The 26,052-nt window shown below is 37.2% G+C and overlaps 4 protein-coding genes across 4 annotated transcripts; 1 reads left to right on the top strand and 3 right to left on the bottom strand.

Moving 5' to 3' along the window:
- Nucleotides 1-6,059: 6,059 nt before the first annotated feature.
- Nucleotides 6,060-8,614, bottom strand: LOC110756949 (cytoplasmic dynein 2 light intermediate chain). The gene is made up of 3 exons (XM_021958452.2): nucleotides 8,261-8,614; nucleotides 7,432-7,620; nucleotides 6,060-6,518 (listed from the first exon to the last, which is right to left on the bottom strand). Exons 1-3 carry the CDS (start codon nucleotides 8,507-8,509, stop codon nucleotides 6,435-6,437), a joined length of 522 nt encoding a protein of 173 aa, XP_021814144.2. The 5' UTR covers nucleotides 8,510-8,614; the 3' UTR covers nucleotides 6,060-6,434.
- A 161-nt stretch (nucleotides 8,615-8,775) lies between these two features.
- LOC110757289 (Pentatricopeptide repeat (PPR) superfamily protein) lies at nucleotides 8,776-12,778 on the top strand. Its single transcript, XM_021958869.2, has 2 exons — nucleotides 8,776-12,160; nucleotides 12,341-12,778. The coding sequence occupies exon 1, from the start codon at nucleotides 8,875-8,877 to the stop codon at nucleotides 11,932-11,934; it is 3,060 nt and encodes a 1,019-aa protein (XP_021814561.1). The 5' UTR covers nucleotides 8,776-8,874; the 3' UTR covers nucleotides 11,935-12,160; nucleotides 12,341-12,778.
- Nucleotides 12,779-13,072: 294 nt separating this feature from the next.
- On the bottom strand, nucleotides 13,073-20,044 carry LOC110756973 (ADP-ribosylation factor GTPase-activating protein AGD1-like). Its single transcript, XM_021958492.2, has 20 exons — nucleotides 19,733-20,044; nucleotides 19,133-19,209; nucleotides 18,918-19,018; nucleotides 18,447-18,517; nucleotides 18,302-18,364; nucleotides 17,919-17,963; nucleotides 17,446-17,511; nucleotides 17,280-17,327; nucleotides 17,090-17,185; nucleotides 16,962-17,003; nucleotides 16,041-16,256; nucleotides 15,816-15,947; nucleotides 15,501-15,725; nucleotides 15,277-15,363; nucleotides 14,860-15,192; nucleotides 14,540-14,685; nucleotides 14,365-14,458; nucleotides 14,013-14,181; nucleotides 13,685-13,934; nucleotides 13,073-13,574 (listed from the first exon to the last, which is right to left on the bottom strand). Exons 1-20 carry the CDS (start codon nucleotides 19,775-19,777, stop codon nucleotides 13,463-13,465), a joined length of 2,418 nt encoding a protein of 805 aa, XP_021814184.1. The 5' UTR covers nucleotides 19,778-20,044; the 3' UTR covers nucleotides 13,073-13,462.
- Nucleotides 20,045-21,057: 1,013 nt separating this feature from the next.
- On the bottom strand, nucleotides 21,058-26,052 carry LOC110757068 (signal recognition particle-related / SRP-like protein). The gene is made up of 14 exons (XM_021958596.2): nucleotides 26,000-26,052; nucleotides 25,807-25,910; nucleotides 25,655-25,721; nucleotides 25,457-25,567; nucleotides 25,074-25,269; nucleotides 24,753-24,838; nucleotides 24,178-24,373; nucleotides 23,955-24,066; nucleotides 23,657-23,784; nucleotides 23,319-23,525; nucleotides 23,067-23,176; nucleotides 22,487-22,616; nucleotides 22,041-22,190; nucleotides 21,058-21,483 (listed from the first exon to the last, which is right to left on the bottom strand). Exons 2-14 carry the CDS (start codon nucleotides 25,898-25,900, stop codon nucleotides 21,262-21,264), a joined length of 1,809 nt encoding a protein of 602 aa, XP_021814288.2. The 5' UTR covers nucleotides 25,901-25,910; nucleotides 26,000-26,052; the 3' UTR covers nucleotides 21,058-21,261.

The following is a 26,052-nucleotide window of genomic DNA, read 5'->3' as shown; positions in this document are numbered from 1 at the left end:
TGCATACAACACTTGAATTATAAAATCTGAAATGGTTGATGCACTTGTATTAGAAAATCTGAAATGAGTGATGCACTTGTATTAGAAAATCTTGAATTGGTTGATGCACTTCACCACTAAATCCCACCAGCAGCCCTAGCTCATCTTCATGTCACCATGACCAAGCTTCCAACCAGAAATGATAGCTCATACCTAGCTCACCATGACCAAGCATCCAACCAGCACATGCTGAGGTCAGCATGACCAGCAACTTCAAGGGCTTACAACTTGGGCTTCTCTTAATCAAATTAGGACTTTAAGCACTCTAAATTGAAGTTCAGAATGTCTTCTTTCCAGCCATATGTTATTTGGGCCAATCCAAGGTCGGAGGAAGAAGTTAAGGCCGAAACAAATTGCTAACTCATTTTCCGCGCTGATAAGATCCATCCTGAGCATGGTTCTGTGTTTGCTAGGTAACGGACTCCAGATTTATCCAATGGGGCTGAATTTTGGATATGTTATAGTACACACCAATTGGAGCAACTTTCATGAAGAATGTGGCCTCATCCGAGCTATGTAGGTTGCTGAAACAAAGCTTGCAATATGACCTACGGAACTGGACTGGCAGGGGGCTGTAGCCATAATGAATTTGTCTTTAAGCTCTTCATCAATTCATCCAAATTAGGCCTTAACATGCTTGAATTGCATGAATTATGTTCTCCAAAGCCATCATTGTTACCTAAAGCTCAATTAACTGAAAGATAAACACAAAAAGGATTAAAAGCACAAGTTTAACTAAAAAACATAACCAAATCATAAGCTAGAAGGGTAAGAAATAATATACAATTATGAACCGATCACTCAGCAACATTGATGTTCAATGTAGGGTTTGGGAGACTCAACCCTGCCAATGAGACACCCGAATCCCATGTGATCATGTGCCACATCCAAAGGTTGTCTCACGACTTCGGTTTTTCCTTGGGCAGCCTTTGACACCACCACCACCACCTTCAGCACCAAACGTCCCGAAACCGTGGCCGCCGCCACAGGTTCCGACACCGCCAACATACAAAGATTATGAAAAACGTTGGTCATCACTGACTGCCCTAGATTGATTGTTGCTTTATTTTGTACTGGTGATTATAGTCACATCGGACCAGATTATTGTGCTACCATTATAGGAATATTAGACCAATTCAACAATAGATATTATGTTCCCGCCCCTCTCCGCCCAAGCGCCTTCCAAAGCTTAATTATTAGTTATTTGAATTAGTTTATCATAGATAATCTAGCTAGACATTTTAAATAATTCTTTTATGTTTTAGGTATATTTTTTTTTGTTTGTCTTCTTCATTTGGAGGCATTTTTCTGAGTATAAAATATCTACCCACATGAGTATAGGCGGAAGAGCTCAACCGAGTGAACTATATACCTCACTGTTGATTATGAAATTATTTTGTTAACGTAATTGATGGGAGTGAAAAAGGCAGACATGTAGAGTTAATCACTAAATTCAACAAAATTGATAAGCAGAAGTTTGGACTTAGCGACAAAACAATGTGAAAAAATGGAGAAAGTCCAAGTGAAAATCTAGAGAATCAAATTCAACCCTAGTTGGTGGTGAGGAAAAGCAACAGAAACAAAACAAGAGGACCAGAGGAGGAGGGCGATGGGCCTAATGGGGGATAGATAGAGGACAAGGCACTAATCTTAATTAATGATATCATCATCTAGGGTCCACTTACTAATTATTCCTTAGTTCTCATGTAATTAGGAGGAGATAAACATTAAGCAACAAATAATTATAAAAAATGGAAAGCTTGTACGTCTAATTTTATGTTGTAGGAGGATAATAAATGAAACTTGATGCATATCCCTTTCTCTTCTAGTGGGTGGTCACTGGTTTAGTGGGGAAGGACTATGCCACAAAGATTTGAGGAAATTCTGTGCCATGGACCCTACATGGCCTTCTTGCTCATCTTATGGGGCTTCAGCTTAAAAGAAGGGTGTGTTTGGGAGTATATTTCTATTTAGCAATGTTAAAAGTGCTTTTGAACATCCAAAACCTAGTACTTTTGTTAGGGCTTCCTAGATTAGCATTGGCACTTCTTTAAAGAAATTGCGTGTTTTAATAAAATCGTTTCACATAGAAGCACTCAATAGATCCGGACTTTCTAACGTCTTTTGTTCTTATACACAAGATATTTGTGTGTGGGTAATACTACAGACAGTCGTCCATGTACTGTTGATGCAAGTAAATTTACAATGTATCAATAACTAACAACCGCCAAATGCGTGTGGATAATTTTCACTAGGACAATTCATTCATGTATATATACCAACCAACTCCTGTGTTGTTCATATTCCATCTTTGACATTATGTTATAGTAAGTGTGACAGTTTTTTCTTGGTCACCATTGGGTCTAAGTCAATTGCCGTAATAGAGTAAATATCACTAATGAATTCCTAAACTACCCTTCAGGTTGTCAGAAACATAAAAGATATAAAATTTAAAGATTAAATATTAAAAGAAAGGGAAACTTTTTGGAAAAAAAAAAAAAAACCAATATAAAAATCACCGCCCATGAAAGCAGCAGGTAGCAAGAAAAACTGGGGTTGATGGTTTTTGTCTTGCCCTTATTTTTTATTATCATTAACCTCTAAACCCCCATTATTATACAAATGGTCTGTGATTAGTGGCACAATACCCCAACTAATTAAATACAAATTAGCAAGAAAAAAAAATCCATTAACCACTACAAGGTGTGCTGGTACAAAACCAACATAATTGAGTTCAACATTTGAAGCAAATAATTTAGAATATTAGTATGTAATCTATATCGTGCTAATGTTTAAGCCGGGGCGGTTTGTTTCTAAATCGCTGTCTTTCATGGATAAAAACTTGTTTATTATTAATTTTACTGATAAAATAATGTGCAGGTGGATATTTGAACAGTCAAGTTCGAGATTAATATAATATAATTAGAGATTAGATAATATAAGAACAAGGTGCAAGAGTTGCAGTAATTCTTCAAGTTTTTCTTGCTTGCACGCACGGATGCAACAGCTCAAATATTTGACACCATAGGGTTCAATTCAACTAAGTCTTTTTGTTTAAGGGTATAAAGTATTAATATTTTGTATCAGGCGTATACGCTTTCTTCTCATAATTACTCAATCAAACAAACAAGACGTATACAATTATTTTACTTTATAATTATTTTTTTTCGTACGAAACAAGACGAGTTTGGTAGTAAACTATTTGTTTTCAAACTTGTTGACTGAAAAATCAAATTATTACATATTGAATTGGACCCATTGAACAATAAGATTTGACATATCATATGTATATGCGTGGAATATTGTAGCGTAGATGCAATGCATATATATACGCTTGGAAAATCTGAGCAAGAAAAGGAGTGAAAAAACAAAAAACTCAAAAAACGTGGTTGGGAAAAGTAAAACTAGACCACACGTGGATGCATCCCTAGTCAGCAATATTGTAGCTTGATTTGTAATTTTGTTTCTTCTTTTAGAACATTGTATTTTTCCCAGAAGAAAAGAAAAGAAAACAGCTAGGATTATTCTTCGCATTCATGACCTCCATCTATGGTTTCAAGTAACATGGAGATGGAGGCCAAGGTCAAAGAAGAAAGGCATCAAGTTGCAGGCTTTTTTGTTTGTTCATATTTGAAGTGTTAAACGTGCCTTGACCCTTTCTAATTCAACATGGGGACATATTACATACACTGAATGATGCTTTTCCAACTTTCAATCAATTCCATTTATGGATTAACTTTATGGTTAGCATAGTCAATTCTGAATCTATCTTAATTTGGCAAAATGCAACCTAAGTCAAGGTTACGTTCTTGAAAATGTGGTTACACGGTTGCGTTCATTATGAGTGCGTAAAGACAAAATGGAAATGTGAACATTATTACCCAAAGACGATGAAATTTACCCGCTTTGTGATTATGTCACATTTATGTGCTTTAAAATGCATTTACACGTTGCGTTGAACCCTAATTTGACGATGAGTGCGTAAAGACAAAATGGAAATGTGAATATTACTGCCCAAATACGATGAATTTTACCTGCTTTGTGATTATATCGCATTTTTTTATGTGTTGATTTGTTTCAATATATTTTGTCTCATGTGTGAAAGTACTTATTAGGGCTCGTGGTTGAATAACCTCACCCATTCAAGCTCCAACCCCAACTGAAAATACTAGACCTAAAAATATTGAACAAATGTATGAAAAGAGAAAAGAAAAGGGTAAGAAATTTGCTTAAGAAAACAAAGATAAAACTTGGTCATGCTTCGTTGTAGTCTACACAAAAGACCAAAAATCAGATATCCATTGGAAACTCATGGGCTGGGCAAAGGGATCAATAGTTTTGGCATGAGATAAGCTTAAATAATTTGGAGCATAAAATGCCATATGTCATCCCTTACAAAGGCTCCATACAGCTTGGGGAGACATTGAATTAATTTGCCATTGATAAACTCCGATTAATTAATCATTCTTGTCGAACCATTTTAATACTCTGCTTAGTTACAAGATTCGAAAGAAGAAGTACTCATTTACGTAGCAGTCACAATTGTCTCTTTTAACAAGAACAATCAAATAGAAAAATAATAACCTGACCAGAAAAAAAAGAGAGAAATATAATGCTCTATACGTACTGAAACATTAGATTACAGTTTCTTACATGAAAAAAGTATTATTTCACCACCGCCTGTTTTATGCCTGATTACACATTAAAAATGGAGTTAGGCGCCGGCTTGACCTCCCTCTTGTTATTTACACACCAGTGATACCACGCAACGCGGGTGAATTACATCAATGATATTGTTTGGAACAGTCTTTCACTCGCAATTGGATGTTGTTTAACTATAAGTTTCACATTGCTCAATCGCGTGTGAACTACTAATCCAAGCATTAACTTTCTATACTAAATATGTGGCTGTGTTTCATTTATTTTTGAACTTTGTCGATTTTTAAAAGATAAAAGTGAGACATGATCGAACTTGTGTTAATGTGAATGTAAAAGAAATTTTGAGGAACAAATTTGATGACTCTAGCATTCTCGTATTGGAAAAACATAATTTGAAAGTGTGTAACACCTCTAGCATGGGTAATTAGCTTTCATCGGTCAATCAACTTTTTAGTCATGGTGGATGATGATCATGACATTGATATAGCGGAGGCTCTCTCCCAGTCCCACTTGGGAATGCTAAGGCGGTGGATAAGTTTTAGATGTGCTGTGTTGTTGGCTGTGACTGAGAGGAGCTATCATGGTTGAATAGTTTCTGATCCAATATCTGGCCCCAAACGACAGTTGGGATGGCAGATGATCTGATTATGGCCATTATAACCCAAGCACAATTGCCTCACTGTAGCTAATACAATTTCACGGCAACACACCTGCTTACGTGATTAGTGTTGTAGACACAATGAATTTTATCTCAACGTGATTAGTGTTGTAGACACAAAGGGATTTTATCTCCGGTTGTAGGTAAGATTCTCTCCATAACGAGGCTTTTGAAGAGCAAGTTCTTATGGTAAAGTGGGCCTAAATGCTAAAAACTGAATAAAATCATTTCTTGTATTGGAACCCATTGGAAGAAATGTTTTCTTGTACTTTTACAAAGGGCAAAAATAGTATTCCATTTTAAGGGGTAAGTGGCAAACACTCAAGTCAGTGAAGACATCGCAAACTGACATTGTTGTCTTTCTGATCCCACATGACTCAGTTGGGCATATTGCTTTAGGAAGTTGGTAGCCCCATGGCTCTAATTTTGCATTAAGATATGGATAATTATGGAAAGCCAGTTAGAAAGGCTGTGCTTAACCTTAATAATGAAAACTTCAAGGGGCATCCCATAATCTAAATATATAAAATGGGTGAAAGCAGAGATCTAAATAAGGGTGGTACTAAGTTTCTTTTTGACCATGAAGATGGCAAGTGAGGTAATAAACTTATACCAGTTGCAGCCCAAAGATATCACAGTTTGCCTTTGGAAAGCCAACATCATAACATGTAGGCCCAACAATTGAACAAAATAGTACACACGCTTTAGCTAGCATCACATGGAGTGGGCAAGCTGATAGCCTTACTATTTGCTCTGTGATGGATTACAAGTGTATTCTACATTAACGTAACGTAAAAATATACGCGAATGTACAAAGTTCTAGATGTTAGCAACCACCACAACCATGTGGTTTATAACAACAAGAAGAATTGAATCAGAAGACTGCAAGATATTATTTCAGAAGATTCTCATAGATGCTATGTCCAGTAGGCTCGTAAGTAATTTGATGCAATGGCTACCGATCTGCAGAATTTAGCCTAAAGCAGGCATTGTATAGGATTGTTGATATTATGGATAATCAATATCTCCATGAAATCAATCCTCACCATGTAACATCACTCTGAAGATGGGGAACAAGTCACTTGGAACTGTGCCTAACACTCTCTTCAACCCGAGCACATGCATCTGTGAGCACATCAATTGTCCAATCCTTCAAATCCTCCTGGAAAAAAATACGTGGAGAAGCATAAGCATTTCTTCACTTCTTGGAAGTAAAACATAAAGGTAAGGGGAAATATAGGTACGGACACATCAATCAAAACAATGGAATATATCCTTCCTACTTTATGTTCCTTCAAGGGAATCCATCAAAATCAAATGTTTTAAGTTTAAGATCCATGGTTGTCTGATTCTAGCACGGTATATTTGCCATAGGAGTCATTAATAATAGGCGATTAGGCTTTAAAGAGTTAGAATTGTTTCTTAACTGATGCTAAGCTAAAGACCCTCCCCCTTAGGTTATAGAACAAAATCATGAAACAAGAAGCACCAAAATAAATTATCGGAGAGATTGTCCACCGCATGAAACTGGCCATATGCGTAACACAAAATTTTAAGTGGTCTGCAAGCTGCTTAAGTACTATGAGTATACTAAATTGATGCATCCAGGACTGCCGTGAAAGCAAACATAGGATATAACTCCCAAGAACAAGAGGGAAAATATAGTTCAGAAGAACTTGACAAAAGGTCAGTAAGCTAGTTATTACCAGCAGTAACCTAACATTCAGCAGATTAGCCAAGAATGCAAGTTTTGATATGGAAAATATCCAATGTAAAGCCACAGAAAAGAAGAAAAAAAGAAATCAAAGATGTGGATTTTTTCTTTTACACAATTAGACGTCTCAATTACTGTATATGGAAGCTTGGGGGAAAGAAGTTCAGTGTTTCAAGTGGTGCCACTAGTTTTAGAATTCGAGAGGTTATACAATTTTTTTAGATAATATAGTTCCAAAATGACACCACAATTTAATGTGGAAAAAACAACACTGATCCTACACTATTATCCAATCATCAGCAAGACCGCGAAAACATATTAACTTGTATTGTTTACGAGTAAAAAGTAACTTGTCCCTCACCATGCGTACTGGTTCTCCAGTTCTTATGCGTGCATTTGGACGAGCCAGCTTGGATTCAAATGGAGTCCTTGGCCTCACTTCTCGAATTTCTTCCCATTCCTCACGAGTGAGCATCCTAACGGTGCCTTGCTCAGCTGGAGCATTCTTTATTTTGCGTTCAATCAATTCTTGTGATCTTGAGTCATCATACTGCCAGCATGAAAGACCAGTCACTTTAATCAATCAACAGACTAACCAACGGAAGCCAAAACACTATCTACATAAAAGGAGCAAACCATTCCTTTATTTCCAGGACAACATAAAATAAAACCTTTACAAGAAGCGTTCTATACTTTCAACAAGGTATAATCCATTTATTTACCTTCCTTTGCAAAATCAAACATGAAAAGCAGCAGGTTACTTTAAAGAAGACAACGCTTTTGAACTTCCAAGATCTAATCTTTTTATTTCTTACCTTTTGGCCTTGGTCTAATCTTTTTTAATCAGTCGGAGCAACTTACATCTCCATTCAACTGAATGAAATTAAATTCTTAAACCCAAAAAATTACAACTTGCAAAGAAGTAGAAAACCATGGTTGACATGATCATCTGAGACTCTTCTGCAAGCAATGCATGCAACGATTGTTTATTACAAAACACAAGCAGCATCAATAGGCAGAACAACTCTGAGTGCAAAACACAGATATGAATAGCAAAAGTTTCGAATTTTCAATGAGACTGCAAATTCTATTCAGAATTAGGATAAAGGAACAAAATTTAGGAAATAGAGAGCAAATAAACAAATGGGGTTGTCGAAATAGTGAAGGATAAATAGTTAAGTTAATTTTACCATCATGAGGAGCTTGGCAAAGAGGGCTATTCCAACAGCAGTGAGAATCTGGGGCATAGTGGCTGTGTCTAGGTAGGTCATAGGCTCCGGAACCTCAACGAACACTGTTTGTTTATCTTTCTTTGAGCTTTTTCTCTTCCTCATTTTCCCCAACTGGGCAATCTTTGTCTTCAAGCTTTCACTTGGCCCATCATAAGTATGCATCTGCCTCCCAATAGAAACCAACACTCTCTGCCTCACCCAATTCATGGCTTCTGTCACTTTTCTCAGGAACAGTTCAAACGAGGAAGAAGGAACCCAGAAGCCAACTCCATTCGCATCACGTATGAGGAGGAGAAGTGAAATTTGGGGCTCAAAAAGTACATGGCCATATTGGTTTTTGGCCCTATTGGGCAATGAGGTTTCATTCAAGTTTTGGTTGGGCCTCAAAGTTTCAAACTTTTAAGCTAGTCCAGCCCAACTCTCTCTCTCACATTTCATTTTGCTCTCTCTCTCTCTCTCTCTCTCTCTCTCTCTCTCACACACACACACACACACTTCATTTTGGTCAGATGTTTTTGTGTTTTTCTGACGCCATAGCTTGGTAGCTCACCGTTTGGGGCATTAGAGAATAAATGGGTTTATTTTCACATGGACACCTCCTTGCATTTCAGCTAAACAATCGAATTGGTATTGCAAAAGCAAGACTTGTGATTTCAATCAAATATTGCACCTCGCAATCAGAGACCTGTAAACAGGACGAGGACACCGTGAGAGAAATCTCTACCATTCTCAAACACAACGACTGGCACTTCGCTTTGAACTCCTCAGACCTCCCCAAGAAGCTAAACCCTCATGTCGTCCGAGCCGTTCTGCAACAAAACCATCAGGTTGGTGACCCCAAACGCCTTCTCAGTTTCTTCATTTGGACTGATACCCACATGGGTGTTCCTCAAAATTTGCATTCTTTTTCGATTCTTGCTGTTGCTTTATGCAATTCCAAGCTGTTTGAGCAAGCTCATGCTGTGCTAGAGAGAATGGTTAAGAGCCGCAAGCCGCCTTTGGAAGTTGTGAATTCTCTTGTCATGTGTTTTAGAGAGTTTGATGGGTCAGATAGAGTGGTTTTTGAGATTTTGATTAATGTTTTCAAGATGGCGGGACACTTGAATGAGGCTGCTGATGCATTTTTGGCAGTTAAGAAAGTTGGGATTTTGCCAAGATTGGATTGCTGCAATTCTCTGTTGAAGGACTTGTTGAAATGTAATAGGTTGGAGTTGTTCTGGAAGGTGTATGATGCGATGTTAGAGGCTAAGGTAAACCCTGATTTTTATACTTATACCAATGTGATCAATGCACATTGTAAGGCTGGGAATGCCGGCCACGGTAAGAGATGTCTCCATGAGATGGAGGAGAAGGGCTGCAATCCAAATTTAAGTACCTACAATGTGGTGATTGGTGCGTTGTGTAGAACTGGGGGTGTTGATGAAGCCTTAGAGGTAAAGAAGGCTATGGTTGAGAAGGGGTTGGTTCCAGATAGGTATACTTATTCGGCGCTTCTTGATGGGTTGTGCAGACATAAGAGATCAGAAGAAGCAAAATTGATATTGAAAGACATGTATGATATAGGTTTGAATCCTGAAAACACCTGCTACATTGCGTTGATTGATGGGTTCATAAAAGAAGGTAACATGGAAGAGGCCCTGAGAACCAAAGGCGAGATGATTGCTAGAGGAGTTAAGTTGTGCGATGCCACATATAATGCAATTTTGGCTGGGGTCTGTAGAAATGGTACGATGGAGAAGGCAGAAGCTGTCCTGAATGAGATGAATGTTATGGGCATTAAACCTAATGCCCAGACATTTAAGTTTTTAATTGATGGGTATTGTCGGGAGCAAAGTATGGTCAAGGCTTATGAGATACTTAATGAAATGAAGAAGAGGAACTTGGTACCCAATGTGTACACTTATGGAGTGATAATCAATGGCCTAAGCCGGTGTGGAGATCTGCAAAGGGCTAATAAAGTTTTGAAGGAAATGATTACCAGGGGTTTGAAACCAGGTGCTGTTATCTACACAACTGTAATTAGAGGTCATGTTCAGGAAGGAAAATTTGAAGAGGCAATAAAACTATTTAACGGAATGAATGAAAAGGGGGTCATGCCCGATGTCTTTTGCTACAATTCTCTTATAATTGGACTGTGCAAAGCCAGGAAAATGGAAGAAGCCAGGACTTACTTCTTGGAAATGGTTGAGAGAGGATTAAAGCCTAATGCATATACTTACGGAGCTTTTGTTCATGGGCACTGTAAGGAGGGGGAAATGCAACTTGCGAATAGGTATTTCCAGGAGATGCTAGGTTGTGGTATAGCTCCTAATGATGTTATCTACACAGCCCTGATTGAAGGACACTGCAAAGAGGGTAACTTAACAGAAGCATATTCAGCATTTAGGTGTATGCTTGGACGAGGGGTGCTCCCAGACATCAAAACTTACAGTGTCATTATTCATGGTCTCTCTAAGAATGGAAAACTTCAAGAAGCAATGGGGATTTTCTCTGAGCTCCTTGGCAAGGATCTGGTTCCAGATGTTTTTACTTACAGCTCTCTCATTTCTGGCTTTTGTAAGCAAGGAAATGTAGATAAGGCTTTCCAACTTCTTGAACTGATGTGTCAGAGAGGCATCGATCCCAACATTGTTACTTATAACGCCTTGATTAATGGACTGTGCAAGTCAGGTGACGTTGATAAAGCCAGAGAACTGTTTGATGGAATCTCAGGAAAGGGTTTGACTCCTAATGCCGTGACTTATGCTACAATGATGGGCGGATACAGCAAAGCTGGAAAATTAACCGAGGCATTTCGATTATTAGATGAGATGCTACTACATGGGTTTCCTACTGATAGTTTCATCTACTGCACCCTCATTGATGGGTGCTGCAAGGCATGTGATACGGAGAAGGCCCTGTCTTTATTCGAGGATATGGTGGAGAAGGGCTTTGCTGCTACTGCTTCTTTCAATGCATTGATTAATGGCTTCTGCAAATTAGGGAAGATGATGGAAGCTATTCGGTTGTTTGAAGATATGGTGGATAAGCATGTGACACCAAATCATGTGTCCTACACGATTTTGATTGTTTCTCTCTGCAAAGAGGGATTGATGAACGAATCAGAACGGCTCTTTCTGGAAATGCAGAAAAGGAATCTGACACCAACTATTGTAACCTATACTTCACTTTTACACGGCTACAATATCACAGGAAGCAGATTTAAGATGTTTGCTCTTTTTGAGGAGATGATGGGAAGGGGACTCAAGCCTGATGAAGTTAACTATGGTATGATGGTTGATGCTTATTGCAAAGAAGGCGACTGGGTAAAATGTTTAAAGCTGGTGGATGAAGTTTTGGTCAATGGTACAATCATGAACAGTATTGTGGTAGATGCACTGACAATTAACCTATTCCAAAAGGAAGAATTTTCTGAAGTGATGAAGTCACTTGATGAAATGGGAGAACAAGGATTTGCGCTCAGTCTTGCTACATGTAGCACATTAGTTCGTGGGTTTTACAGATTAGGGAATGTGGAGAAAGCAGCAAGGATTCTGGAGAGCATGCTTAGCTTTGGATGGGTTTCACCATCCACTAGCTTAAGTGACTTAATAAATGAAGACCGAAATGAGGCTAGTTCTGGAATATGTTGAAGCAAGGAACACTGGGAGTCGCTTGTCTAGTTGATTGAGGTAGAATTTCTGGTTCTCTCCTATTCCTGGCTCCGGTGAAAACAAATCCAAATGCTGGCCTGAGAAGGGTGGGCTTAGCAAGTTGTGGTGGTGGAAAAGCTTTGCTTTTGCCATGAGCACCTTCCTCATTGTGAACCAGTGATTGAGTACTTCTTAAACAAAAATGGTGGATTCAATGCTTAGAAAGGTAACTTTTTTCTCTGTTCCACTTGATATCATTGAAAATTGATATTTTGTTACGTACTTGCCCAAGACAAAAGAAAACAGAAAACAATAATATAATTTACTGCAGATTGGCTTGGAAAGTTTCTTTTTATTTAGTTTTTACATCCTTTGAAAATTTGATCCAACTACTTTCTGTCAACAGACATTTATGTAAAGAGGATGGGGAAGGGACAACAGGGGAGGATACAAAGTAGTCAATATTCTTAAAGACGGTGTAGTTGGTTGATTCCGATGATATGGAGATGGGTGACGAAGCAAGACTAGGTAGCAATGATGAGAGGTGGAGGTGGAGTTAAGAGATCTATACGTCAGCGGTCAGCGGCCGAGCCCGAGTCCCTCGCAATTTTTGATTGTGAAGGAAACCACCTGGTTGGCTGATATTTTCATGCTAGAACACTCTGCTTCTTAATGCTCATTTGTTTCTAACGTCATAGTTCATGCCTTGTAACTTGTAATGAGTAGCAAGCGCTCTTCTATAGTATGGAATGCATGTAGATTTGATTGACTAGGGCTGTAGGGCATGTGGTGATTGTTAGATGGACAAATGTCATCGAATCAAATAAATCTGTCCTTATTTTTCTATTGCTGTGTTAAACCCTTGTGATGTGATGCTCTTGTTAAATTCAAAAAATGAAAAGAAAAAAAAAAGAAAAAAATTCATTATGACAATATTTTGTTCAAACTAAAATAAAAAACCATCACATCCCCTCTTATGTTTTATTTTTCGCACATTTTATACGGGCAATTTAAATTAAATGGTCAACTATAAATCCCCCATTTTAAAATTACAAAATAATTTGAAATCTTATATACACTGACAAAATAATTTGCTAATGATCTCCCAAAAATTCTGTACAGGATAGCAAAACGAATAGAACTTAAAAAGTACGTACTGATACAAAGCAAGTCAAATTGCCTAAGTTTATCTCCACCCACAAAACTAAACTGATCGACATACACCAACAAAATATTCTGCTAAAACTTCCTAAAGTTCTGTACAGAAAATCAAATCATATAGAACAAAAAAAGTACATAAACAGATACAAAGCAAATCAAACTGCCTCTATTTACCTCAACTCACAAAACTAAACTGACCTACATTTATTGAAGAGATAAGCCGGTCTGGCGCAGCAAACAAACCTGCAAGCTCTGTTAATCCAAATACATTTTGGCTCTTCCTACCATACCATAGGGATATTAATTCCCATATTTTCAGTCTCTTCTGGTATTCATAATTATGCAATCAAGTTTCCATCTTAAACCATCATCTGCCTGAGTTTGTTAAAAGAGCAAGCATCTTGTCATTGGAGGCTGATTCTGATACAAGCTCACTTGGTGTTTTACCTTCTCTGTCAATGGCATGAGGATCAGCTCCCCTGCAATTAAATAGGTGGAACAACGGGAAGCCTTTTATAATTATGAAAAAGAATAATAAAGAACACAATATAAAACAGATTTAAAACATGATTTACAAACAAAGGCTGACCTCATAAGAAGCATCTTTGCAATAGAAGTATTGCCTCTGATAACGGAACAATGCAGTGGTGTTTGACCATTTAAATCAGAAGTGTTTACGTTTGCACCGTACTGTAAAAGTAGCTCCACCATGCCAATATCAGCACTTTGGCAGGCTAGGTGAAGCAGGGAAGAGCCCTTAGGGGTGTGCTCCAGTGGCTGAACTTCACTTTTATTGAGTGAGTTTGAATTACTTGAGGAAGGCTTGTCTTCAGAAATATCTGCAATTCAACCAAATTGGTATCAAGTATTTTTATGCTCATCCAACTGCATTACATTTCCAGATTTTAAGGGCGTACCATCTAATGCTTGCCCACATATAGCATTAACATCTGCTTCGGAGCTGATAATATGGCGGTAAACTGCTTTCTTGTCATTAGCACGGACACTTTTGCACAACTGTTGTTGCTCCATTGAGTGGAACTTTTGATTGTTTTTCGTACGACGAACAAAAAGTCTTTCTTCATACTGAAATCAGTGGGAAATCTCAGTTCCAGGTCCCAACCAACAAAGTAAACACCATTATTTCTACTCAAGAAATTTGAAAAAAATAAGAAAATAAAATATTCTTCTATCTCCATCTGCATCAAGTAACGTGAAATGTTAACAGAACATGGGCAAAGGGAGTAAGCAGAGCGTTTAGAAGAACACCTTTGCATGAATAAACCTCTCCTTTATCGAAATAAGATCATCATAACAGGGCTTTATCATAAGAAATGGCTCATTTCTATCCGCCTTGGGAAAACTACATCACACAAACTGACAAGTTATTAGCACAAAAAGAATATTAGTTTCAATCATATATACTTACGGGTTACTTAATTACCCTATAGGCATGTTATCAGCCTGCAAAGTACTTTTTGAATACAACGTCTCCTCCCAAACCGAGTTTACGAAAGTATTGCCTAGTGATTGAAACAAGGTTAAGACAGAAGGTTCCCATACTTTCACATCAAGTGTCAGTGATCTGACCTGCATCAGAAGTATTAAAAGAACTTCCTCACTGAGCAAATTGAAGAAAGCAGAAAAACAAAGTCATGCTATCATTTAGTTCCAGATAATTGATACTCGAGGAAGAATTAGTTCTAGATAAGTAATACATGCCATAACCATTTCACAATATAAATCTTAAACTAGACAACTTGCCTTTGATACATGTACACCAAGATTACGATGAACACCAGAACATTCAATGCAAATAAGAATGCCAAGGTTCAAGGATGCCCAATCTGGTTCAGGCGCACCACAATCAGCACATTTGTCATTACCGCATACTCTTCTCAGTATGTCAATTGGCTTCTCACTTTTCATTTTGTACTTGAGCGATTGCAAACTTTTAGAGGTTCGCAAATAATTATAAGCACTGATCTTAGGTGAATACTCCTGAATTGTCTGATCAGCATCAAAAGCACATTCTAATAAATTACTCTCACTTCCAGAGATCTGATCATCGCTTCCCGTAGGGCTAGTTGAGAGACGCTGCCAAATAGTTGATTATAAGCATTATAACAACTATAGAACCAAAGGTTGTATATTTTTAAGAATTCCCAATTGAACAATTACCCTCTCAGGTGTCTGGAAACTCAATAATGAAGCAATTACTCCAGTGATTTTCTCAATCCAATCCATTTGGTCGAGTGCATTCTCTGCCTGCATCACCCAAAAAATATTAGAATCTACCGTTATGGATTTGATGTATTCATGAACAGCAAACTTTCCCTGACAATCACTAACTTCGCTAATAATCGCACATTACACATCCAAGAATTTTTTAGAAAAAGCAATACCTGCAAAGTGTAGATTTTCGTAGGTGATATAATCCTGAAGCAGAATCTTAAATCTGTCTGGTCAGCATCAACCTTTATTGTTGATGTCAGCAAGTTCACGGTGTGACGTGCAACGGTTTTTTCATCATGTACACCGCCATGGTAGTGAGATGAAAGCCAACGGCTCAAAAGCCCAGAGCCATTTTCAGAGGAACCATGCTTATGTGGAGAAGATTGACCCCCATGCTGAAACAATGTAAACGTAATTAACATCAAGTAAGCAGTGGTAGAGACATAAAATAAGCTTTGTAACTTATGCTCCAGCTAATGACTTACATATGGCCGATTCCATGGTTTGCGATAGTAGTACAGCATCCCTCGACTATCAAGAATGAAATACCTTCTTTTCCAGTCACCTCTTAAATTGGAGGAACGTTTTGAGAGATATCCTTGCCGAATTGTTTGTATCTGAAAATATATTCATAGCTATAATGCAACTTAGAAATATAGAGCTTGGTTTCCATAGGAAAGGGGGAAATTCATATCTGCAACTGCAAGTACCTTCCCCTTTGCAGCAGATTGCATCACTTCCTCTATCACTTTATGTGATTTCCTAGAGAAAGGCTGCACACCATCTCCATTGGGAGAACTCTGGACACCACTCAAGGACTGATTACTTTCGCGATCAATCTGCCTTTTATACTCTTGTATCCTTTCATTGAGAGATACCTGTTCCTGGTTGCAACTTTCTCTTGTCTGTTGTGCATAAGCCAAAACCTACACCAAAGAAAAAGAACTAAGCTCTTATAATTTAACAATTAAGAGAAATTAATTTGACAGGGAAACCATAAAGTTTCCAAAGAGAACATTGATGCTGCTTGCCAAGTATGCGACAGTACCCAGCCTCGTATGAAAAGTACCACAAGATGCAGAAGGCAAGGTTGCTAGCCCTGATAGGATCTTTGGCCAGCAGAAGAGAACTCTCCCGCATAAAGGTAACTTATTGCATTAATGAGAGGGAAAATCTAAAGTTAAAATTCTGGAAGACAACTCAGAAAAGAAGGGGATAATGACTTGACAGTTAGATCCTATAAAACCCAGCTGATTGGTAGTGCAGGTTAAGCAACAACTCAAGAGACTACTTTCCATGCTTTTGCATGACCAGGGGAAAATTCTACATCTAATGCTTTCTGAGAAACGGTAAGCATCATACTACCTGCTGATTTCAATTTCACATTAGAAGGAAAAAAAAATGCAAGACACAATTTGAGAATATCTTAATCAATTGGAGGATGGAAAATTCAAATAGATGCCTGGTTGAACATATCTCTCTTCATACATCTAAAATTCAGGGGGACTGGTCTCCCAATTACATACTATGTAAGAACAATGGAAATACATTATGTATCAAATTAATTTCCAGATAATCAAGGAATTGAACTATTCACTGCCAAGTTATGAAGAAAGTTTATAATCACAAACCTGATGAATATAGGGTTCCATTGTGTGCAGTAACTCATATCCCTGCAAAAGAAGGGGGGGCAATATCAGAATCAGCTTATATGCAACGTATTGCTTTGCACAAATTATCCCATGATTGTGCCATATACCTGTTTGAAGTAACGAAGATGAGCATCCATCACCCCACTAACAGATTCCAGAAATTCAAACCTCTTTCTCGCCTCAATATCAGAGAGAGCAGTAACCTGGATGCATAAGTACAATATATGTTGAAAGCCTAAATGCTTCAGTATTGTGCCTTTATTTGAACTGAAAGATCTTCTTGTTGACTGATCTTACCAGGTTGAAGCGGGCCTGCTCGAATGAGGATCTTGCATTGTGCAGTTCCTGGAATGTCTCTCTACCAAATTAGATTTAAAAGGATAATGGTCACCCATGGCAAACTATCTTAATTCAACCAAAACAAACAGTACTTCAATGGGGAGATAAACAATTTTGGATATACCTCCTCTATACTAGCAGCTATATCCATTCTAGTGCTCTTCCTCAATGATAGAAACTTCTCGCGTGCCTGTGCACATAATAGGCATTTACCTTATAAGTCATAATCAGAAGGATTGATCAATTCATAATATAAGCATTGTCAGTTTTTTATTCTTGTTTTATTATCAATTAAATTAAGCCACAATATAAATTAATAAAATAATTATCCTAATTGATGGATAATCTTACTAATGAAACTACTTAGCATGAGAAAGGCACATACATAGACACTGGCACTAAAAGGTGCAAATATTGCTACTATGAAAGATGAAAAAGGCACCATGAATAAATAAAGATATTCAAATCTAACAAAAATAAATATGATTGCTGCACAAGAAACCATATTTTTAATGAAGAAAAAAATCTGGAAATGAAAAAAAAAATTATTGTGCAAACTTCAATGTGATGTATGAAATTTTCAGAATTGAAAACCACCTGATCATATACAAGAGAAGCCTTGTCAAAACGCTTTCTGTCTTCCTGCATCAATAAGATACTTTAGCGAAAAAAGGAATTTGTTAGACAATGAAAAGGACGAAAGGAAGAAAGGAAACAGAATTGATAATATCAAAACCAATGCCATGTAAAGTGATTACCAGAAAATGGGCATGCTACTAAATGAAATGTGATTCCTAAAATTACAAAATGATGAAATGCCTTGGCAAAAATATCAAACAACCGAGAAACTGAGAAAGAAAAGGGAAAAGCTTCAGCGAATTTGCAAAGTCCACTGTTAAAACAGAAACGCAACTAATATTTGGGAATTGCCTTCATATATGTGCAAACAAGCGTACTTCAAAACTTGCAAGACATTGTACCTTGACATCATGGAGATCAACATGGACTAAGTGCAACAGCCTATCATTTAGCATGTGCTCTATCTGAGAACAAATTAAGAAACTTCAGCTCAGAAAAATCGATTAGAACAAAGTAAGCATCATGACACGGAAAACAAAATACTACCTGTGACCGGAAAACTTCTTTGTACGTTGCAATTTCTCTTAATGCAATTGTGAATTTGGTCATAACATGGCCTGAGAAAATCATTGTGGAATTTATAAGTACTGACAGAAAATACACAGACACAACATATAAGTTATAATGTAACTACGAAGCCGTGAACTATGTTTACAAAGTCAAACAAATAGCAGCAGTACAACATTTCCATGAACTTTGGTGTTGAGATTGCTAGCTTAATATATATTGTTGGTCTGCTCCCTAAAAGTTTTACTTGTGGTCAGTTTCGAGAATGGGGCTGAACGTGAGTTTTAAGTTTTTGGGGTCTAGTGGTTGCCTAACAAGGAGCTCAAAAGGTTATTTAGTTCCTAAACATAAGAAGCACAAGTGTTAGTTTAGTGACCCTTGCGTATTATTCTCTTCAAGTAGATTATATAACCCATATTTCAAAGGAAGGAAAGAGATAAAAAGACCTACCTCCCAAAGCTGAAAAAATTGGATCATTATGCCCTCCCCCAAAAGTTTCAAGGGCAGTTGCAAAAGCAATTTCCTCGTCATATGCTTCTCCAAGCCATTCTCTGAAAATTCAATTGTATAAAAATTGTAAGACATTTCAAAGATATATGGCAGTTGCTAATAAACAAAAGAAGATAGGGCGAGGTGAAAGTGCCAAATATATTTGAAGATCATACGTGTACTTTCGACATCCTTTGAAAAACTTGTTACATCTTCCCCTCAATGACTCTGCACCTTCTTCCAAGCCCTGTATCTGTTTCAAAGAAAGAATACACATCAATGAGCCAACTTCAAGTGTCCAGATTGTGCAGAGGAAGGAATATCGAATTCGAAACAAATAAACTACAAATTCATAGAAAAGCACTGCCTTTCTGCATCTTAAGTAACGAACCATCAACTACATGAGTTCAAATATCATTAAAATATCAAGATTGATCAAAGGCTCTTTTTTTTTTTCTCTAGAAATTGAGGGGACTCTTCCTTTTAAAAATCAACAATAAATCAGTCGCAAAAACGCCATTGATTTATTATATGAAGCCAATGATGGTTCATTATATGCGTTTATTCAAAAAGGAGGCAAAGGAACGTTAATGGAAGCTAAAATGTCACACCATATTAACCAGAAATCCAGCAAAAGATATGAAATTTGTAAACCGAGACGATATAACCAGCTACCAAAACCAACAATTTGAATTTTGAGCTCCTAAATTCATCGCATTTATAACTGAATAATCACAGAAACAGTATAATAACAAAAAGAAAAATAAAATAAAAACCTGTTGGCGGAACATAGGCGAATCATCGAGCTTTGCGAAATGCATATTTAGAACGAAACTGAGATCACCTTCGTCTTGAATTCGTGCAGAGAGAGAGATAGAGAGCAATGGCGGCAATGTGGTGCCAAAAGCTTCTGGTTTTTTTTTTTTTTTTTTTGGAAATTAAAAAAGAAAAAGAAGAATAATTATGAAACGGGGATCGAAAGTGAAGGAGGTTTGTGGTGCAGTTGAAGACGAAGGTGTCTGCGATTTTTCATGGCAGTCGCTAAAAAAGAAATTATCTGTCACAAAATCTTACCCGCCTTTTTTCCTTTTTACTCTCTAACTGTCTCTTTCTCTCTCTTTCCTCATTGTTTGTGTGTAATAATAACTAGTATTTTGGACCACTTCCCACCACAACGAAATCTACAATTAACCTCACTAATACAAAAGTTTGAGCCTAATTATGATTTATCCTTATCCAACAAAACTTGTGTGTGTCCGTACATGTAAAATTCACTGCAGAAGTTCCGCATGTTGTCTGTACATGTCATAATTTACATTGAGTGTTTTTTTATTTATATACAAGCGATATTAGAAAAACCGAACTCAAAACATCAGATGTAGAGGGTAAATGCTCTTACAATTTTATCATATGTTTGGTTGCTCAACTCATTTTACCTTTCCAACTTGTATTTATACATATGAAATCTGATAATTAAGAATTTTTGAATGTTCCCTAGTTCTTTTTTTCTTCATCCTCCCAAGCTTCTTAGGGATATTGCATGAAACAGAGAGATACCAATCTTGTTTTTGTTCGTAAGTTGCGATGAAATCTTCAACCTCTTTGTCCTTTTGCCTTAAAAGGCGAACTTTGACAAAACGGGCTTATTCTCACTAAACACAATTATTTGATCCTAAACCTTTTGTTCCCAAGTGGCAAGACATGAAATTTCTTTTTCCTTTTGGACGGTGCTACTTTGAAATATTTTTCCAACTTTTCTTAGATTTAGACGAAATGAATTCATATCCTAAATTGACTTTAAAAAAAGATCATGGGGCAAATAAAAAATTAATTACAAGTTCAGGGGCAAATCAATAGTTTACTCTTATAGATAACAACTTGTCCCTAATTGTTATCTAATCCAAGGCTGCTAAGATATATGCTTGCTGGGTGAAGAAAGATACTCGCCCAACAGCTTTTCTCAGCGCTTCATGACATTGATTGAAACTTCATTGTTAGGTGCCAATAATAAGTTGATGACCAAGTTTTGCTAGACCCACAGACAGTGCAGGGTCGCATATTCAATGAGAAAAATAAATTCCAAAACGGCCATAAATTCCAATGAGAATAACCGCAACAATTTCCACTCTGAAATTTCAAGTTCTGTTAATATTTTCCATCATTCCACATCAAAAATAAAAGTTGCATCTCCATATTCCCTTTTTTCTAATTTCAAAATTGGTTTCTACGAGGCCAAGGACAAAGTACAATTAACAGTAAAATTCTCAAATTCTTCAGAGTATAAAATGAACCTACTGTGTAGAACTCATCCCCAAAACCTACTAAGGAAGCCACTTTTGTCTTTCCTCATCCTATGTTGAAGAGACGGGAAATCAATGTGGTTATAGGCAAGGTCCAGAACAATGGGATTGCGAGGTATTGATTGAAACGAAGGAGGGAAAGCTTCAATCCGCGGAGCACTTTTCACATTGGATTCACCAACTGCAGACTCATAGACATCGAGTTTCTCAAGGAGGAATTTCTCCACCTGAAAAATATCCAAATCAGCAAATCACAGAAACGTAATAATAGACTCAGGCACATTCTGAAAAAGATCCAAAACAGCAAATCTTCCAAAATGAGCATAATCACAGAGATCCTAATAGGCAATTTTGTCAGAAAAAACTTATCCAAAAGAAGGAAATTTAGCAAAGTATCACTAGTTTGGAGTCTCAGTTTCTCACAACCTAGATAATACATAATAGTTTAAACATCTATAGAAAAGCCTAACTAGTACACAACGAAAAGGCCAGTTCTTGAATCTGGATGGTCTAAGGTCTGGGCAAGCCTAGACAGGCCGAAGACCACCTTAATTGTCCAGATTCAAGTACACCTCTTCATTTCTGAACCCAAATGGAGAGGAGCCTGATCTGGTATGCAAAACTATCATGGCTGACACATTTATACATTAACCAAATAAAATGCTGAACACTTGTTAACTAAATAGGTTATATCTCATTAGCCAGCAATTTTTCTAGCCAAATTACAGAGTTTCTGCACAACATTGGTTTATTCTTTGTGGGTGAGGAAAAGACTAATTTGTACCTTCTTATCAACGCCAGTTAAATTGATACTGGATATCTTTTTTGAAAGATTCTCAGGAGCCTTAAGCTCCTCCATGATCCCTGTGGCATGCTCTATACAACTGTTAGATCTGCACTCATCACACAATATCTTCAACTCTTCGATGATCATCTGCTAAAAGGAAAAAGACAGAACCAATCCAAGTTAAATACTAATTCATCTTAGAGCTTATTCATGAAAGTTGGTATATGCTATGACAAGATGTCAACTAAATGAAAGTTTTAACTCAAGAAGACCTTTGTTTTTCCCAGTTGCAATGGGAACCAAAAGTCACAGATTAAAATAGCCTAGCTACACAAGATACATCTGACAAAAGAGTATTTAATCATAGTAAAGAGGTCAATCATATTTATTCAATGTTTATGCAAATATACTGCCAAAAATAAGAAGCACACACTAGTACGCACCTGATCACCATTATTCACAGCTTGGAATTTCTGTAGGGCAGTCTCGGCAAGAGAGCGAGCATGGCAGTACAATGCATATGCTTCTACCCTCTTACCAGCCAAGCTGTATGATCTTCCCAAAAAGAAACACCTGACAAAGAGTTGGGATGCCTATAAATTTATAGAATGGAATAATATCCCTTGACACCCAAATACCAAATGATAAAAGCAGAACCTTGATTATTTGTTTAAGAAGCAAAGGTAATTTAACAAGCATGAATAGAGATATAGTGCATACTCGACATTATATGCGGTAACTTTTTCTAAGGAGTGAAACAAGAAGAAAGAGGATACATAAATTGGTAACTATTCCTAAAAGGCAATTAAAATGCAAGAAAACCACTTTGTGATGTTTACATAAATAGTCCTACAAGGGCAAGAGAAAAATCATAAGAGATTAATGTACTATGGCCAATGATTTTATGGAAGATAAAGGTGTCCTGATATCAAGATTCAATGAGAAAAGACAAATACAGAAGCAATCCCCAAAACGTAACATTTATGAACAGCAGTAAGCCAAAAAAGAAATGAAAAGAAAAACCTCTCTGCTCGGAAAGCCAAACTTTTAAGTTCACAATCTTCAGTGAACGCTACTTCTTCTGGTTTTCTATCTCTTCCAGAACTGACTAAATCTGAAAGATCGGATGTATTCTGCCAATCATAGCAACAATTACATAAGGTATTCAATTTTTAGCCTCAGACATCAGCCTCTAACAAATTCAGCAATCAATGGTAAAAGATCTCCACAAAAAGAAAGTCAAGAAAGAAACAATGCAAAACAGAGACATCCAACCTGTAATAAGAGATCATATAATCGAACGAGCTCTTCAGGCTTAGTAGCTTTCTCGTTTTTGTCATCACGTCGTTTGGTGAGTTTACTCTTTGCATTGTTAACTAACAGTTGGTTGCGCTCAATAGTTCGTTGTCCTAAAACAGCACTAACAGCTTTGTCAAGGCCATTCAGGTCATCCTTCACATTTTCAGAATTACCTGCACTGGCCTATATACAACGCTTCAGGAACAACAGAATGAAGAATACAGAGTAATGCTGAAGCACGAGACAGAAACAAATGTCCCTCTTAGGGGAGGCATCAAAAACAGAAGTGTTCTAATATTGAGCAACTTCCATACCAAGTCATTGCGAATGCAGCTCCTTGCCTCATGGTATGCAGTAAAGATTTTGTCAAAAATGCCTAGTTTTTTCTCTGGTGGGAGTGAATTAGCTGATGAACCAAGTACATCTTTCTCCAATTCTTGTGCTGAACAAGGTTATCACATCAAAACAAAACATGGCACTTTATTAGGATTATAAACGTGAAAAAAGAAATAAATAAAAATTATATGACGAATCAGACACTATATTTGCACACAATTTATTTATGTCGGAGCCATTATATTAAGAAACAAATAAATTAAACAAATTACTTACCTTTTAAAATGGAAACTCGAGTTTTTGGATTCGATATTGGAAATCTATGACCAAGCCAATGAAACTCTGTCATGGAGGCAGCCTGTTGAGATCTCGCCTCAGCCATAACAGCCTGTATCCGAGTTTCTTCAAGTCGTCAGTAGAATAAAAAGAAGCCTCTGAGGGATAAAGGAAGGAAAAAGCATCACATGTTTGGTTTACTTTTAATAACAATCACACTTACCTCCAATTTAGCCTTGAAGAGGTCAAGAGCAGGTCCTTCCATCTCACCAATTTGTAGAAGTTCGGAGGCTTGTAGATTTGACTCTCCAACCTTGTGTAGGCAGTATCGAATACTAGGTTCTAATTCTTCAACACGCTCACGGCACAAAACTTGACTCTCCAGGTCCCCGTATTTCGCAAGTTCCTCATAAACAGCCCTATAACGTATTAACAAAGTTAGCCATACACTATTCATTAAACCAACAATACTTGACTCCATACATGCATATCCATCTCAACTCAAATGCTGTGTCTGTTCCATAAGAATTGTCTTAATGGAAAGCTTAATTTGCAACAAAAAGCAATTAGAGAAATTATGTTTCATTTTTCAGTATTCACTTTAATAGGTTAATGCTTCTGATTGTTGATCATGAAGACTTTTGGGGCAAACAAAACTAAAGGCATCACATTATTTGAAACGGGATTCTTTTATAATTTTTTTAAGGTGGACTTATCGATCAAGGGGAGACAGTTCCCATCCATTTCTAATATACAAACAGCATTAAAGAATCTATATAGTTTGAGAGAAGAATGAACCTGGCACTTTTGAAATTCATTAATGCTGTGTCCCAATTTTGATCTTGTTCAAACAGCAAGCTCCCTTTCATAAAGGAGGCATAAGCCTACATAAATTAAAACGAGCAAGGTGAGAAGAAAAGAAATCATGCCACTTGATACAAAAGTTCTCCTAATCAATGTAAATCACATGTTACCATATGATTATAAAGAATACTGCTGGCAATTAGACATCTGGAACACATTATATTATGACCCAAAGATAATTATAAATTTAGAACAGGACATAATATGCAAGAGCCAAAGAACATGCAACTCAAAACAAGACAATGTCAGACGCACCTCAGCTTCTAAAGAAGTTCTGGAATCTCCTTTGATTGCACACAACTGTGCAAAGAGAGTAGCCCATTTTACCGCCTTCCTCAGCCTACCAATTAGATAGATCCGTTGACGAGCATTTGGACCATCCAGAACCTGTCTTTTTTCCATGGCATGGCTCCAAGCTCTCTCTGCCGTATAAAGAACAACATGAAGAAACCTATCACAAAGCCACAAAATTTAAACTGTCAAGCATGAAACTATTGTTCCTCCATATTTCAAACTTCATGCATTCAGCTAATTAAGCAATAAAACCAGAAAACCCACATAAACCAAATGAGAATGCAAGTGTTTGAAACATGTAATTCAATCCCGCAAACAAAAGGCATAGAAAAAAGAAAACCCACCTGACTTCAGTGACAGTAGATTCAGTTATGGCTCTGCGGGTGTATTTACCACGGCCATGAGTGAACTTCAATGACTTATACAACCTCCTCAACCGAGCAGTGCAATACCTCCTGCAAAAAAAATCAAAAACCAGAACTTCAGAAAGAGAAAAAGGAAAACAATAAAACAGAAATTAAACTAAATGACGATGAATGTACCGATAGCGGGTGTAATCGCCGTGGCGCAAACCATGCTGCATCTGAGCAGATTTCAAGAGCTGCAACACTGTAAAAATCAACATTTTAAATAAATAAATAGAACGACGAAAATGATGTAATGATTTGAAAAACGAAGGGATCAGAGAACGAACCGTTAATGGAGAATTTAGGGGCGATCTGATCGGAGCTGTTTGACTTGAGGTCGTCGATTTCCATGGCCGACGACGCCTGGGTATCTTTCCCCATCTCAAAGGGCCTTGTTTGAAGCAGAATGACACAAATCAATTGATTAGCAGAATGAATTTCGCACCGAAACGACGACTTTCGGTTGCCGAGAAAACCTACCTTGGATAAGTTGATGTATCGGGTATTGTAATTGGATTGATTTCTCCGGCGGC

The sequence above is a fragment of the Prunus avium genome, chromosome 5 (assembly GCF_965620075.1).
Source record: "Prunus avium chromosome 5, drPruAviu1.hap1.1, whole genome shotgun sequence".
Classification (NCBI taxonomy): Eukaryota; Viridiplantae; Streptophyta; class Magnoliopsida; order Rosales; family Rosaceae; genus Prunus; species Prunus avium.
Note: the sequence above shows the minus strand (reverse complement) of the source record. Positions and strands in the feature narration are given on the sequence as shown.